This window comes from Aspergillus niger (assembly GCF_000002855.4).
Source record: "Aspergillus niger supercontig An07".
Lineage (NCBI taxonomy): Eukaryota > Fungi > Ascomycota > Eurotiomycetes > Eurotiales > Aspergillaceae > Aspergillus > Aspergillus niger.
Genome location: NT_166523.1, coordinates 413,259 through 426,991, shown reverse-complemented (window position 1 = coordinate 426,991; position 13,733 = coordinate 413,259). Strand labels below are relative to the sequence as shown.

At 51.7% G+C, this 13,733-nt stretch overlaps 5 protein-coding genes across 5 annotated transcripts; 4 read left to right on the top strand and 1 right to left on the bottom strand.

The window, feature by feature from the left end:
• Positions 1-177: 177 nt before the first annotated feature.
• An07g02180 (uncharacterized protein) lies at positions 178-3,235 on the top strand (the record flags this gene model as incomplete). Its single annotated transcript, XM_059748267.1, has 8 exons — positions 178-287; positions 363-412; positions 478-701; positions 770-1,827; positions 1,974-2,019; positions 2,487-2,578; positions 2,723-3,136; positions 3,202-3,235. The coding sequence occupies 8 exons, from the start codon at positions 178-180 to the stop codon at positions 3,233-3,235; spliced, it is 2,028 nt and encodes a 675-aa protein (XP_059600859.1).
• A 718-nt stretch (positions 3,236-3,953) lies between these two features.
• On the top strand, positions 3,954-4,854 carry An07g02170 (uncharacterized protein; the record flags this gene model as incomplete). Its single annotated transcript, XM_059748266.1, has 3 exons — positions 3,954-4,017; positions 4,115-4,338; positions 4,408-4,854. 3 exons carry the CDS (start codon positions 3,954-3,956, stop codon positions 4,852-4,854), a joined length of 735 nt encoding a protein of 244 aa, XP_059600858.1.
• Positions 4,855-5,603: 749 nt separating this feature from the next.
• An07g02160 (uncharacterized protein) lies at positions 5,604-6,907 on the top strand (the record flags this gene model as incomplete). The annotated part of the gene is made up of 5 exons (XM_001391265.3): positions 5,604-5,669; positions 5,744-5,861; positions 5,943-6,092; positions 6,158-6,252; positions 6,314-6,907. 5 exons carry the CDS (start codon positions 5,604-5,606, stop codon positions 6,905-6,907), a joined length of 1,023 nt encoding a protein of 340 aa, XP_001391302.1.
• Positions 6,908-7,683: 776 nt separating this feature from the next.
• An07g02150 (uncharacterized protein) lies at positions 7,684-11,519 on the bottom strand (the record flags this gene model as incomplete). Its single annotated transcript, XM_001391264.3, has 5 exons — positions 7,684-7,841; positions 8,077-8,127; positions 8,393-8,510; positions 8,573-10,473; positions 10,535-11,519. 5 exons carry the CDS (start codon positions 11,517-11,519, stop codon positions 7,684-7,686), a joined length of 3,213 nt encoding a protein of 1,070 aa, XP_001391301.3.
• A 637-nt stretch (positions 11,520-12,156) lies between these two features.
• Positions 12,157-12,916, top strand: An07g02140 (uncharacterized protein; the record flags this gene model as incomplete). Its single annotated transcript, XM_059748265.1, has 4 exons — positions 12,157-12,337; positions 12,370-12,411; positions 12,573-12,730; positions 12,791-12,916. 4 exons carry the CDS (start codon positions 12,157-12,159, stop codon positions 12,914-12,916), a joined length of 507 nt encoding a protein of 168 aa, XP_059600857.1.
• Positions 12,917-13,733: the final 817 nt, after the last annotated feature.

Sequence of the window (13,733 nt, the reverse complement as noted above, 5' to 3'; positions counted from 1 at the left end):
TTCCGAACGCTCACCGGGAAGCTCAACAGAAAAGTTCCTGGAGCTGCAGTTCTCAACTCCTCTGATACGGGCCCTTTCATTCCGCCAGATACGTCTCCGGCTCCCCCTTTCATCCCATTTAATCCCCTCATTCCCGTCTCGGGTCTTTTTCTCTATCACACATAGCATTTGGGCGCCATGGTTGCTTCTGCTGTCCGGATGCGCGCTCCCAGCGCCATGTTCCTCTCCAAAGGCGCTCTCTCCCTGAAGCGGCCGCAAACTGTTCACAGATTCAAGGATATCGCTCAGTATGTCGCGCCCTCTCTATGAAGACTACCTGCCTGTCTGTGAAGCATGCTAATCATACTCGTGTGTCATCTTAGATCTCAATTGCCTTCCCTTTCCGCCCTCTCCCGTTTTTATGCCTCCAAGTGTATGCCGTTATCCTTGACGCCTTTGATTTGTGGATGATCGGATTCTGACATATTGGATCTGCAGCCTTCCCTCCCCACACTGTCATCAGCATGCCGGCCTTGTCGCCGACCATGTCCGCCGGAAACATTGGAGCTTGGCAGAAGAAGGCCGGTGATGCCCTGCAGCCCGGTGATGTCCTGGTAGAGATTGAGACCGATAAGGCCCAGATGGACTTTGAGTTCCAGGAAGAGGGTGTTCTGGCCAAGGTTCTCAAGGAGACTGGCGAGAAGGATGTTTCTGTCGGCTCCGTATGTGATAATTCCTCTGTTCTGATGTTGGCCCCCACAAGATCCTTTGCTGACCGCTATTGCATTAGCCTATCGCTGTCTTGGTTGAGGAAGGTGTCGATGTTGCTGCTTTCGAGGCTTTCACCCTGGCGGATGCTGGTGGTGAGAAGGCTGCTCCTGCCGCTGAGGAGAGCAAGCAGGAGTCCAAGGCCGCTGATGCTGCCCCTGCTTCTGAGCCTGCCCCTGCTGCCGTTGAGCCTGAGACTTCGGGCGAGAAACTCCAGCCCAGTCTGGACCGTGAGCCTTCCATCAGCCCTGCTGCCAAGGCCCTGGCTCTGGAGAAGGGTGTGCCCATCAAGGCTCTCAAGGGTACCGGACGTGGCGGTCAAATCACCAAGGAGGACGTTGAGAAGTACAAGCCCAGTGCTTCTGCCGGTCCTACCTACGAGGACGTTCCCTTGACCTCCATGCGCAAGACCATTGCTAGCCGCCTCCAGCAGTCCGTGCGCGAGAACCCTCACTTCTACGTCTCCACGACCCTGTCTGTGAGCAAGCTCCTCAAGCTTCGCCAGGCCCTCAATGCTTCCTCCGAGGGCAAGTACAAGCTTTCCGTCAACGACTTCCTCGTCAAGGCCTGCGCCGCCGCCCTCATGAAGGTCCCCACCGTCAACTCCAGCTGGCATGAGGAGAACGGCCAGACCGTCATCCGTCAGCACAAGACCGTCGACGTCAGTGTTGCCGTCTCTACCCCCAACGGTCTCATCACCCCCATCGTCAAGAGCGTTGAGGGCCGTGGTCTGTCCAGCATCTCCAACCAGATCAAGGACTTGGGCAAGCGCGCCCGCGACAACAAGCTCAAGCCCGAGGAGTACCAGGGTGGCACTTTCACCATCAGCAACATGGGTATGAACCCTGCTGTTGAGCGCTTCGCCGCCGTCATCAACCCCCCTCAGGCCGGTATCCTGGCCGTTGGTACCATCCGCAAGGTTGCCGTTCCCGTCGAGACTGAGGAGGGCACCTCCGTTGAGTGGGATGACCAGATCATCGTCACTGGCAGCTTCGACCACCGTGTCGTCGATGGTGTTGTCGGTGCCGAGTGGATCAAGGAGCTGAAGAAGGTTGTTGAGAACCCCCTCGAGCTTCTTTTGTAAGCTCTTCCCTACACTGTGAGACCCCGACCGGCGCAGTATACTAGCTATCTACGATCGGAGTTTCTTTTGGCCTTGTTGTAATATGTATTAAAATCATTGAATGTTTCCTCCTTTCACGACCGCCACGGTCTGTCCAGTACAGCCTAGATATTCTCAATGCATTTCCTATGTTCCGTACTTTCATGATGGTTGGCCCTGCAGGATGTTCTGGACTATGTTATTGGCCGCATACGTTGTACCTGATGCTTGAACCAGCCCATTTCGATAGATGCAACAACCTGTCTAGATGTATGCCTTGCAGAGCAGTAATTGGGTAGATCGATCAGGAACAACCTAAAGCGTTGCGTAGCCGCCAGTGCGTTGCGTCGGCACGAGAGTCTTGGCGGTGCTCATAGCATGGGCCAACCTTCGCCAGGGAATCTATGACGTGATGTCATTCCTCCCGGACGGTTCTCGTGTCCATAAATACTCGAGGTTCGCATCCCCTGAAACCTACCTCGATACTTTCCCGTGCGTCACCCTATTACAGCTTATTTCATCGTCACTTTGCATCTCTAAAATCTATCTGTACGTTTGTTTGGTCCCTGGGTAGTTGCTAAGTCCTCTTGGTCTTGGCATACCTCCAACTTAGATGCGCCTACTGATGACGTCCTAGATCACTTGTTCCTCTCAAGTCACACGAATCACTTATTCATCATGTCTTACGCAGAAGCCGCTGCCAAAGGTCCCAAGCAATCTGCAGAGGAGGTATGTCTTCAGTCACTCCCCCGCCTAGCGTCCAGTGCTTGTACTATACCACTCTAGATGCAGATCCGCTAACACTATGGACAGGCGTAAGTCAACACTAAAACAGAACAAACAAACCCTTTCATGCAGCTAACAATTGTGTAGCCGGGCCCCCAGCGTTGGCGGAGTGTACCGCGATGAAGCTGAGAGCACCGCTTCCCTGGTCGACGTCGATTCGCCACATGTCCAAGCCGTGGATCCCGATTTCCTGAAGCAGAACGTGCAAACCACCACCCAGGCTGAGCGGATAGAGCGAGAAGAAGAGGAGCGGGAAGCCTACGAAGAACGGAAGGCGAAGAGCAAGGCTAAGGCTAAAGCCAAGGCGAAGGCTAGTTCGGTCCGCAGCAACGCGCACAACCCTGTCTACCTCGGAAATGCTGTGCTTCTGGCCTTGACTGGCGCTGGTCTGGGGTATGGAGCATACCGGAAGCATGCTGCTGGGCAGCTTTCGTGGGAGTTGATTGGATGGTGCTCTGGCGCCGTTGGTGCCTTTGGTGCTGTGGACTACTTTGTTAGCAAGTGAGTATCGGTCTTAGAAGCTCGTGTGCGGTGATAGTGTTTGCTAATGTGGGGACGTTCTTTAGATGGCTTTTGCAGAACAAGTACCCTCCGAAATAAGGCCTGAAGTTGAGACCGAGCACTTTGTGGCAGTCGTGATATCCCAGTGTCAGTTTCGCGGTCTATTATTTCTTTACTGTTTTTTTGTACTCCTTTAGGGTACATGAGGCGTTTGCGCAGCTTTTGGGCGTCATAGTGTGTCTGGTACTAGTATATCCCTAATGGATCGATCTCCTCTAAGCACAGCAGCCGTCGTAGCAACGAGCGCTATACTTTACAATTATCTCCCAAGGCCAAAAGCATGGTAATGCATGGGTAGACAGCAGCAGAAGAAAAAGAAAAACTGAATGACGTAGATAGAAGAGTCGAGAGCTTTTAGTCACTTTCTAGCTTCCTGCATAGACTTACTTTTGTTCGGACCGAGCTGAAGCGGGTCAGGCCGCACGAATGACTGCAGTGGCAGGGGCGGTCAGCGCCGTCAGAATCGTGGCCTCTGCAAGAACATGTGGCCTTGGCTAGCATCATTATAAGCCTGATATAGAAGGTCTCTCCTGACACGTCGCTATTTCTTGGTACCGACTACTACACATTTCAGAGACAAACTTAAGATTTTCTTTTTCTTCTTGGAAAGATATTAGTACCTGTAAATCCAAGCTCACCTCTGTTTTTGCGGCCGGGATTGTATACAGCGCACTCACCCGATAGGGTACACCGCAACAAAATGGTAAGTCGTCTAAGGCCTCAAAAGTGAAGCCTCGCTTTGAGGGGGTTGATTGCCATGCCTGATGGGTGCTTACATTGTCTATTGCTTAGAATTCCCTCTTCAATTCCGCCCTCAAGCAGTCATCTGCTATCCGCCGTGACCTGGATACCTTTTCCCAATCTCCAGCTACCTCATCTGCCGCACTACAAGGTAGGTTTCGAAACCGGTGCTTGTAGTGGCTCCACTACGCAACAGAAGGAAGCTCATGCGCATTGTAGGCCAAATCGCTGCATCGCTAGCATCGTTATCGCGCACCGTTGACGACTACTCTGCCCTGTCCAAGAAGGAATTGATTCCGGAGAAGCAAGAGAAGGCATTCGAACGAGTCAAGAATTTCCGATCAGAACTGGCAGATTACCGGCAACACTTTGATCGACTACGGAAAGAACGAGAGGAAGCTGTAAGAATTTGCACTCAAATCTTCAAGCAGCGTTGAGACTCGATATGGCTGACCATGGTTTATCTATAGCAATCCGTCACCAACCGCAATGAGCTCCTCGGTCGACGTCCCCATCACACAGCTACACCAGAGAACCCATATGCTCAATCATCCCTCCCCCAGTCCTCTGCGTTCGGCCCTTCTTCGTCACGATCGGGGCTCAGCTTTGGAGCCTCGCCAGCCGACTACAACCGGGAAACACATGCGCTTCGCGAACAAAGCTTCCTAGCGAGCACCAACACCCAGATTGATGAGTTTCTTGATCGGGGTCGTGCTGTGCTTGCGGATCTGGGACAGCAGCGTGAAGTACTGAAGGGCACACAACGTCGACTCTACAGCGTTGCAAACACACTGGGCGTCAGCGGCGACACAATCCGCAAGGTTGAGCGCCGCGCAAGACAAGACAAGTGGATCTTCTGGGGTGGTGTAGTCCTATTCTTCCTGTTCTGCTGGGCTGTCCTGCACTTCTTGCGATAGTTGTGGTACATATTCCTTTTCCTCTCCTTTATATTGTTTTTTTGCTTTTACCTGTTCCCTTTCTGGGACTATTGTGTTTTGGTGCTTGGGTTGTCTTACAAGCGCAGGCGTTTGGAGCGCATTGGCAGGGGGGCTTATTGCGCATTATTGTATGTACTTAAGTGTGGATGTGGTGATGGCTAGTAGTCTATATGTAGTCCCTGCAGCAGGACTGATTAGCTTCGCTGTCCCCGTGCGCAATGGGATTTGGGTTGAGTGTGGAGTACACCGAAGTAGTGTGCCGTAGACAGGGAGACGGACGGGTAGATGGAACGTTGGGGGGGGGGGGGGAAGTGGCCATCGGTTAATTTAGGACCATGGAGCAGATCCCATAGCAACGTGGTAATGAAAGCAATTGTCTCGAGAAGTTTAAATCCATTCCCAATGGACCATAAGGACCATGATTGGCATCGGAGAACCGTCGACGACCAGCATGAGGGTCGGTAGGACGGAACCGGAGCAAGTCGCAGGGCCAGTGGACAGACAAGCACGACAAAGTGATCCGATGGCTGCCGTGGGGATCGGAAACGGAGCCATTTAGCCGCCCCAAAATCCTTCGCGCTCACCGGCCACCGACGGCTTCTCCCTTCTTCTCCTTCTTCTCTCTCTCTCTCTCTTTCCTCTCCATCGCAATTGTTTCTCTTCTCTCCTCTCCATCTCCCCATTTCTTCTTTCAGATAGATCTACCTCTGTCTACCCTCACAGTCAAGATGTTCGCTGCTCGTCAGTCCCTCAACCTCCTCCAGAAGCGTAGCTTCTCCGCTTCTGCTAGCCAGGTGTGTAGTCCCCCCAAAAAACATTGCCTCGGAGCTCTTCGTTGCCTTGCTAACCATCGCAATTTCCATCTCAGGCCTCCAAGGTTGCCGTTCTCGGTGCCGCCGGTGGCATTGGCCAGCCTCTGTCCCTGCTCATGAAGCAGAACCCCCTTGTCACTGACCTCGCCCTCTACGACATCCGCGGTGGACCTGGTACGTCGCACAACATCTCCCTTCCCCCGACCTGAAACACCCATCCGATCATCGGAGTCGACTAACAGAAGCTTCAAACAGGTGTCGCTGCTGATATCAGCCACATCAACACCAACAGCACCGTCAAGGGCTACGAGCCTACTCCCTCTGGCCTCCGCGATGCCCTCAAGGGCTCCGAGATCATCCTCATCCCTGCCGGTGTTCCCCGCAAGCCCGGCATGACCCGTGATGGTATGCGCTGGACCACTTCAAACCTAGAAAAGTCATGAGCGTCAGACTAATCGCGCCATTGATAGACCTCTTCAACACCAACGCCTCCATCGTCCGCGACCTCGCCAAGGCCGCCGCTGAGGCTGCTCCCGAGGCTAACATCCTCGTCATCTCCAACCCCGTACGTATTGACCTTGTTAAACAATCCCATTCATCGAACCTTGTACTCATTTTAACATCAGGTCAACTCCACCGTCCCCATCGTCTCCGAGGTCTACAAGTCCAAGGGTGTCTACAACCCCAAGCGCCTCTTCGGTGTCACCACCCTGGACGTTGTCCGTGCCTCCCGCTTCATCTCCCAGGTCAAGGGCACCAACCCCGCCAACGAGGCCGTCACCGTCATCGGTGGCCACTCCGGTGTGACCATCGTTCCCCTCCTCTCCCAGTCCAACCACCCCGACATCTCTGGCACCGTCCGTGACGAGCTGGTCAACCGCATCCAGTTCGGTGGTGACGAGGTCGTCAAGGCCAAGGACGGTGCTGGTTCCGCCACCCTCTCCATGGCCATGGCCGGTGCTCGCTTCGCCGACTCCCTCCTCAGGGCCGCCAACGGCGAGAAGGGCATCGTCGAGCCCACCTTCGTTGAGAGCCCTCTCTTCAAGGACCAGGGTGTTAACTTCTTCGCCTCCAAGGTCGAGCTCGGCCCCAACGGTGTTGAGAAGATCCACGAGGTTGGCCCCGTCAACGAGTACGAGCAGGGTCTCATCCAGACCGCCCTCGGTGACCTCAAGAAGAACATCCAGAAGGGTGTTGACTTCGTCAAGCAGAACCCTTAAATGGTTTCTGAATCTGATTGAAGAAGGGAACAAAATTGCAACATCTCTCTGCAGCCGCTTTCCTCCCTGTATAACAGTCTTATGTTAATCCATACCCACTTCCCGTTCCCCTATGCACATCCCCATCTCACATTTGGCTTTTATATCGGAGGAAATGTAGCTGCGGAACTCGCATAGCAATGAGTTTTGAGGAGCCTGGGACTGCCAGGGGAGATGGACATGACGTGTATTTCCTATAAATAAGAAAAATCTAATGATTCAATGACTAGTGTATTTGTAGCCTTTCATCGGTAATTGTAGGAAGGACTTGCAAGCTGACCATCTATCACTCATCCTCCACCCCAACCGAAGCAAAGCTTAACCCCTTGAGCAACTCTCATCACCCCGATATTACCAGGGCAAGTTTCAATCACCACTACTAGTAGTATTAGTATATATGTGTAACATATCTCCAGAAAAAAAAAAAAAAAAAAAAAAAAAAAAAAAAAAAAAAAAAAAAAAAAAAAAAAAACAATCCCTCCCATTCATTCCCACTCAAATTAGCTAGCAACTGGAGAATCCCAGACATGCACTCTACACTCATAGTCAATAGTATTACTACTAATCACCTAGAGAAGTAACCATCTAAGGAACTTACTAACCTGATGACTGAACATGCAGTATACCTGCTGTCTTTTTACTTTCTGACTTCATTTATTCAGTATTGAATATTTTTCATTATTCCTAGGTATATTACGTATGAACAAACCACGAGAGATGCTTGGTTTTAGATCACGTTATACTTCAGCACTATGTCTTGATGCTGAAGTACTGCTAAGTGAGACTGTTTCATCTATATTATGGGGCTGAGTGGATGTAGTAGTAGTAGCAGTAGCAGTAGCAGTAGCAGTAGCAGTAGCAGCAGCAATAGTGGGAGATGCAATGTGTACATACTCTAATTCTGGGTCTTTCTTTGGTTACGATGACTGTTTGGTAGATTACTGGATCTGGAGGTATTACACCTGTGGGCTGGCAGGTATTGTATGGTGGATAATGCATAGTATACAGCCTTGAGCGTTTCGTCTTGAAATGTCTACTAGTATAGTACGGCAAGAAAGGATGGTAAGAAAAGTAAGTAAGAGTGGGGTATTTCGTTTCTCGTTGTATTCCAGAATGTTAACTAGGTATACTGGTTATTTTGTCATCATCCTTATCATCATCATCATCATGGGGGTCGTCGACTGTGGCAAGTGTAGGAGTCAAATAAATTAACATCAACAGGAATAAAACAACGCATCAGAGGCAGATCTTTGGCAGGGAGGCGGTAGAAGAACAAGGACCATGCTGCATACTGAGGGGTGATTCAGTCAAATTGCGAACAGAAAAGACATGAAATGGAAGGTAGATCATAGTCTTCGCTCGAAAGAATACAGCGAATTGATAAAGCAAACCAGAAGGTAAAGGATTACGTATAACTTCTCATGGCATCGAGGTATCCTGACCCACCGCGAAGGTCGCGGTCGAAGGTTTCAGCGACCTCCAGGACACGTCGGATGTGTTCCATGGACAGAGGGGTTTGCTCGTTAACAGCCAATGCTTGGGCTGTGCGGACGGAGTTTTTGATCTATAGACGGATGGGTTAGGATCCATACGTGTTGTTCGCGGAGGCTAGATGGGGATTCTCACCTGACGCCCGTTGAGATTATGCCGAGCCAATAAATCAAAATCCTTTTCATTGAAAGTGGCGGTCTGCACGCCCTCTTTGGCCTGCACTCGCTCCAGAAACATCTTCCAGACGCTGCGCTTTGCTTTCGTGGTGAGTTCACCGTAGCGCAAAGCGACGTGAATGCGGGATTGGAAGGCGTCATCAAATGTTTCGACGCGGTTGGTGGTCAGGAAGAGAATGCCTTGGAAGTATTCCAACAACCGCAGGAAGATGCTGACCAGAGCGTTGCGGTGAATGTCCTGGATGGTGCGCTTCTCCAGGAAGATATCAGCCTCATCGAGCAGTAGAACAGCGCCCCAGGAATGTGCGATGTCAAGGATCTTGTTGAGCTCTGCTTCGAGGGTGCGCGGATCGGTGCCCAGCTCGCCGGCGCTCACCATGTAGAGCGGGCGTTTGAGGAGCTCTGCGATGCCTTCGGCAGTCAGAGTTTTACCAGTACCGGGAGGTCCGTGGAGCACGGCCACGAGGCCCTTGCCCTTGCCTTGGATGACATCGTCGATGTTCTGGGCCGCGCGGAAGGTGTGCGATTCGACCAATGCCTTGACAATGGACTTCTGGTTGTCGGGGAGGACCAGCGAGTCAAAGGCATCTTCGTTCCATTCAATGTCACTGATGCCCGAGATGCTGAATTCGAGCCACAGCTTCTCACTGAAGGCGAAGCCGAGTACCACCGGGCTTGCGATGAGCAGCTCCTCTTCAGTGAATTCGCGGTCGGAGGGGTCTGCAACTTCGTCCATGTTCTCTTTGACAATTTCATTGCCGTTCTCATCCAGCTCGACCTCGACGACGTGCGGCTTGCCCTCCTTGTCCCGTACCACCTTGAATAGGAGCTGAGGGGTGTCTGAGTCGCGCGGGTGCCCAGAGGTTGGATCCGATTCTGAGTCCGACAGAACACAGCAGCACCCATTGTTGCTTCCCTCATCGTCGGAGCCGTCAAGGTAGTCCGGGTCCTTGGGACGGACCGTGCTAATGGGGTAGTTGGGATTGATGCGCCGGTGGATGGCGGGATCAACCATAACCCGGCCGTTGATGTTGACCTTGATGACGGACCGCTTCTTTTTGTAGAAGGCCATACCCTTGTGGTACCGGTAGTTCATGCCTCGCAGCGCCACAAACTTCTTGCCCCGCTCGATGAGCTTGGCCTTGACACTATCGGCTTCGCGATGATACTTGAGCGGATAGCAACTGAGACTGGTGATTTTGCGGGCACCTTTGAAGGACTCCACCTCGGCGGCCATGGTGCCCATGCCAAAGGCCTTGCCATCGTATTCGAGATAGCGACCCTCGATGCTGTACCATTGACCCTTCATGAACGAGGACTCTTTGGTTGCGTACTCGATCTTGAAGGCGCGAGGCTCATCCTGGTTGCCGTAGGTGGAGGAGTAGGCGACGGTGTTGGGCTTGAAGATGGCCCAGAGCAGATCGAAGGTGATCATACTGGCGTCCAACAGAGGGTAGAGGGTTTTCTTGGTCTCAGCATAGTCGGTGTCCAGATACTTGACGAGCACCTTGAGATGCGATGCTTTGACCTCGGCGAGCTTGCGAGCTTTCTTCTTCTTCTCGGTCTTGGCCAGCTGCCGGAGCTCTTTCATGTATTGCCGCGTCTCCTCAAGGTAGAGGAAGAGCATGTTGGGATCGACAACTGCTGTCTCCTGCACCAAGCTGACACCCTTGACTCCATCCATGACCTTGGACAGCGCATCGCGCAGGTACTTGCTCTTCAGGTCTACCACCGTCTCCAGGTACTTATTGTCCCAGTCGAACTTGCGGCGCACGGTGAAGAGGTATTGGTCCCACTCATTTGCGTCGGGGTCGTCGACCGTCTCCGTCAGCTTGAAGTTGTGGATCGTATTGTCCCATACTGCAAGTTTCGTGTCAGTGAAATCCATGAGAGAGTGGTGATGAGAGTAGGGAAGACGCACGCTGATCTACACGTTTGAAGGCAATCTTCGAGGCAGCCTTCTTGCGTCCCTTGGACTTTTGCGAGCTCCCTTTCTGGCCGTCGGTGTTACCATCGCCCGAGCCACGCCTGCCGCGGCCTTTGCGACGCCCATCGGCCAACTTGACTCGCAAGGAAGCCAACTTCTGCTTGGCTAGCAGCAGAGCTAGCTCGTCGGCGTCTGCATCCTCGTCGGCATCGTCATCATCGTCCTGTTGCTCCTCGGAAGAGTCTTCCTTGGAGCGCGACTTCTTGGAGTTCTTCTTCGCCTTCAGCTTGGCGACCAGCTTCTTCAGTGTCTTTTCATCAAGAGACGAATCGGAGTCGCTACTATCCTCGAGATCGGAATCGGATTCCGATTCCGTCTGGTGCGACCGGCTCTTCTTCTTACGACTGACACTTTTGAGCGATTTCTTGACCTTGTTTTTGGCCCGGCGGCGACGTTGTTTGCGATCCGACTCGGAGTCCTCGTCCTCGTCCGATTGAGCGTCTTCGTCGTCGTCAGTAGATTCCGCGCTGGATTCCTCGGAAGAGGAATTTAACTCCGAAGAGCTATCATCGCTGGGGGTGACGATCGAGGCGGCCTTGCGGTGGGACTTTTTCTTTTTCGAGCGGTTGGGATCCTGGTCTTTTGTCGCATGCTTGGAACACACGGACTTTTTGGCGACGGGTTCGGAGACCGCGACGGGGGCTTTGGGGTCGGACTTGACTGGGGGAGCATCGACGGGCGGGTCGGCGTCGAGCTTGGATTCGGGGGAGGAGGAGACGGGGCCACTAGCGTCGGCCATGGTGGTACCAGTAGTGGTAGCACTGCTGGAGTCGCTGGTGGTGGCAGGGAGTGGAGCTGAGCCAGGGACCGGGACGGGCACAGGCCCACTCGTGGCCGGATTGCTGTTGGAGCTTGGGTCGCGCTGAGTCTCGAGCTCCGTTTGCTGGGAAGGGGATTGGGAATCAGTGGGGATGGTCATGACAGGGAGGAGAGATGAGTAGTGTGGAAAAAGTTGGGAATATATGAAGATCAGAAAAAGAAAAGAAAGACAGTTAGACAGTTAGAGATGGAAGGGGATGATGAGTAGTGATACGGAGTAAGGAGAGATGGGAGAGAGTGGATGATGGACGATTAATGGGAGGAAGATTGGGGGAAAATGCCGTGGATGGGGAAATGGGAGAAAGAGAGAGCGAGCGAGAGAGAGACTCACATATTCGGATGCCTAAGAATAAAAACTATCCTCGCTTGCAAGAGCGCCTTGCGTGTTGGCCCAGCAGATGGCGGTGTGTGCTGCCTGACCACCCAAGATGAGAGTGTGTGTGTGAAAGAGAGAGAAAGAAAGAAGAAGAGAAGAGAATAGAAGGGAAAGAGGGAAAAGAACAAACAAAATGACAAGCAGATCGACGAGCCAAAGTAATCAATAAATACCCTTAAAGAGTGAGGCGATTGATTGACTGTGACTGACTGACTGACTTTGACTCCAAGTACAGAGCAATGATGCCTGTTCAACCTGATGCTCTGCCTGCTGCACAAATGAAAAAGAAAATTATAAAGAAAGGAACTCGCCGGATTGGGAAGAGGCTGGGATAGCTTCAAAATTGGCAGTGCCAATAATAATGCACATCTCACCGGGTCAGCAAATGCATCACGATTGGATTGTCACCCTGCCAGGCGCTTGGAAGGAGTGGCACAGACTTTCCGACCCCCCAAACCCAAACAGCCATTCAGCCGCAGAATCAACTGGATCATCTCGCGCAGTCTGGAGAGAGCCATCCCCGGTCACCGACATTTGCCAACGTGCGTGTGTCTCACATGTGCTGTCAGTGCAGTGCAGTGCAGTCACGGTTGGGGATGGAAAGTTGATCGGGAAAGTAAGTAGTAATCAGATGGATGGATGATCATCGAGATGGAATAAAATGAAGGAAAGGGAATAGTTACTAGTGAAGTGGTAGTCACTGGATAACAGGCAGCAGAAGCAAGCAGTGACACATTTAGCAGGAGGAGTCATACTGATCCTCATCAACACTGACAGGCAGCCTTGCTCGTATTCGTCCGAGTCCTGACCAACTGATATTCTCCGTTCCCGTTCCAGTTCCAGATCCCTGCCTGCCTGCAGCTGAACCAGGTGAAGAGTTTCCCACTCCCTTGCAAGGCCCGGGATATTCATCCGCGGCAAAGTACCACAGCTCGGTACTTTTGTGCAGCAGCCAACCCTAATACTTTTTATCCATGTCTTATCTTACAACCTAGTGTATATTGACTAGAGAGTTGAGATCTCAAATTAAGATGCTTACTCGCATTCAAGATTCAACTATATATTGTCCCCACTCAAAATACGGTAGACGTCTCACGAACAGTAGAGCGAGTGTACCTTAAAGCCAATGTATTGGCTTAATCCAAGATTAACAACACCATAGCAGTGTTGATGCTTCAACATCTACATAAAAGCTAGATAAGAACCAACATCAGCTGAAGTGTCATCTATACCTAGTAGTTAGTGTCGAATTCGAGCTGGGCCACAAGACAGCCTGTTCTCTTACAGTTCACCCTATCCAAACCCTTATGGTAGACTAGTATATACTGCGTTCACCTCTACTCCATTCGCAAATAAAATCACAAATACTACTATAGATGAAGTGAAGTTCCCATTTTTGCCGACTAGTCCATCCTATTCAAATCAGTTATATCTAATACCCAGCATCCTATCCCTATATTTGAATATAGTATATATCATAACACTCTCATATACCTAAGTGTTCCATACTTCCTAGTAGAAACACTGCCATACCCAACTCCACCAGACCCCCCAATCCAGCTGGCCCACCACTATTCACTCAGCAGGAACAGAGAAANCCTTCACTGTCACCAGTAACACTGACAGAACTCACTATTACCTCTCTACTACCCCCTTCTTCTTCCCCATTACTTCCTCTCTTCCCCCCATTCATGCCTACCTCACCTTCTCCGTCTCCATCCATCCATCTGCATAACTTCCCATCACTCTATCACCACATCACCAAACAAGAACAGTACAAAACAAAACAAAAGACAAGACAAGACACCAACAAGATGTCCTCCAACTCATCAACCTTCACCCCTACCAACGCCCCCCTCCACAATAACAACAATAACAACAACACCAAGAACGGCCCTACCGCCCCAAAGACACCCACCAAGAAAACCAACGTGACAA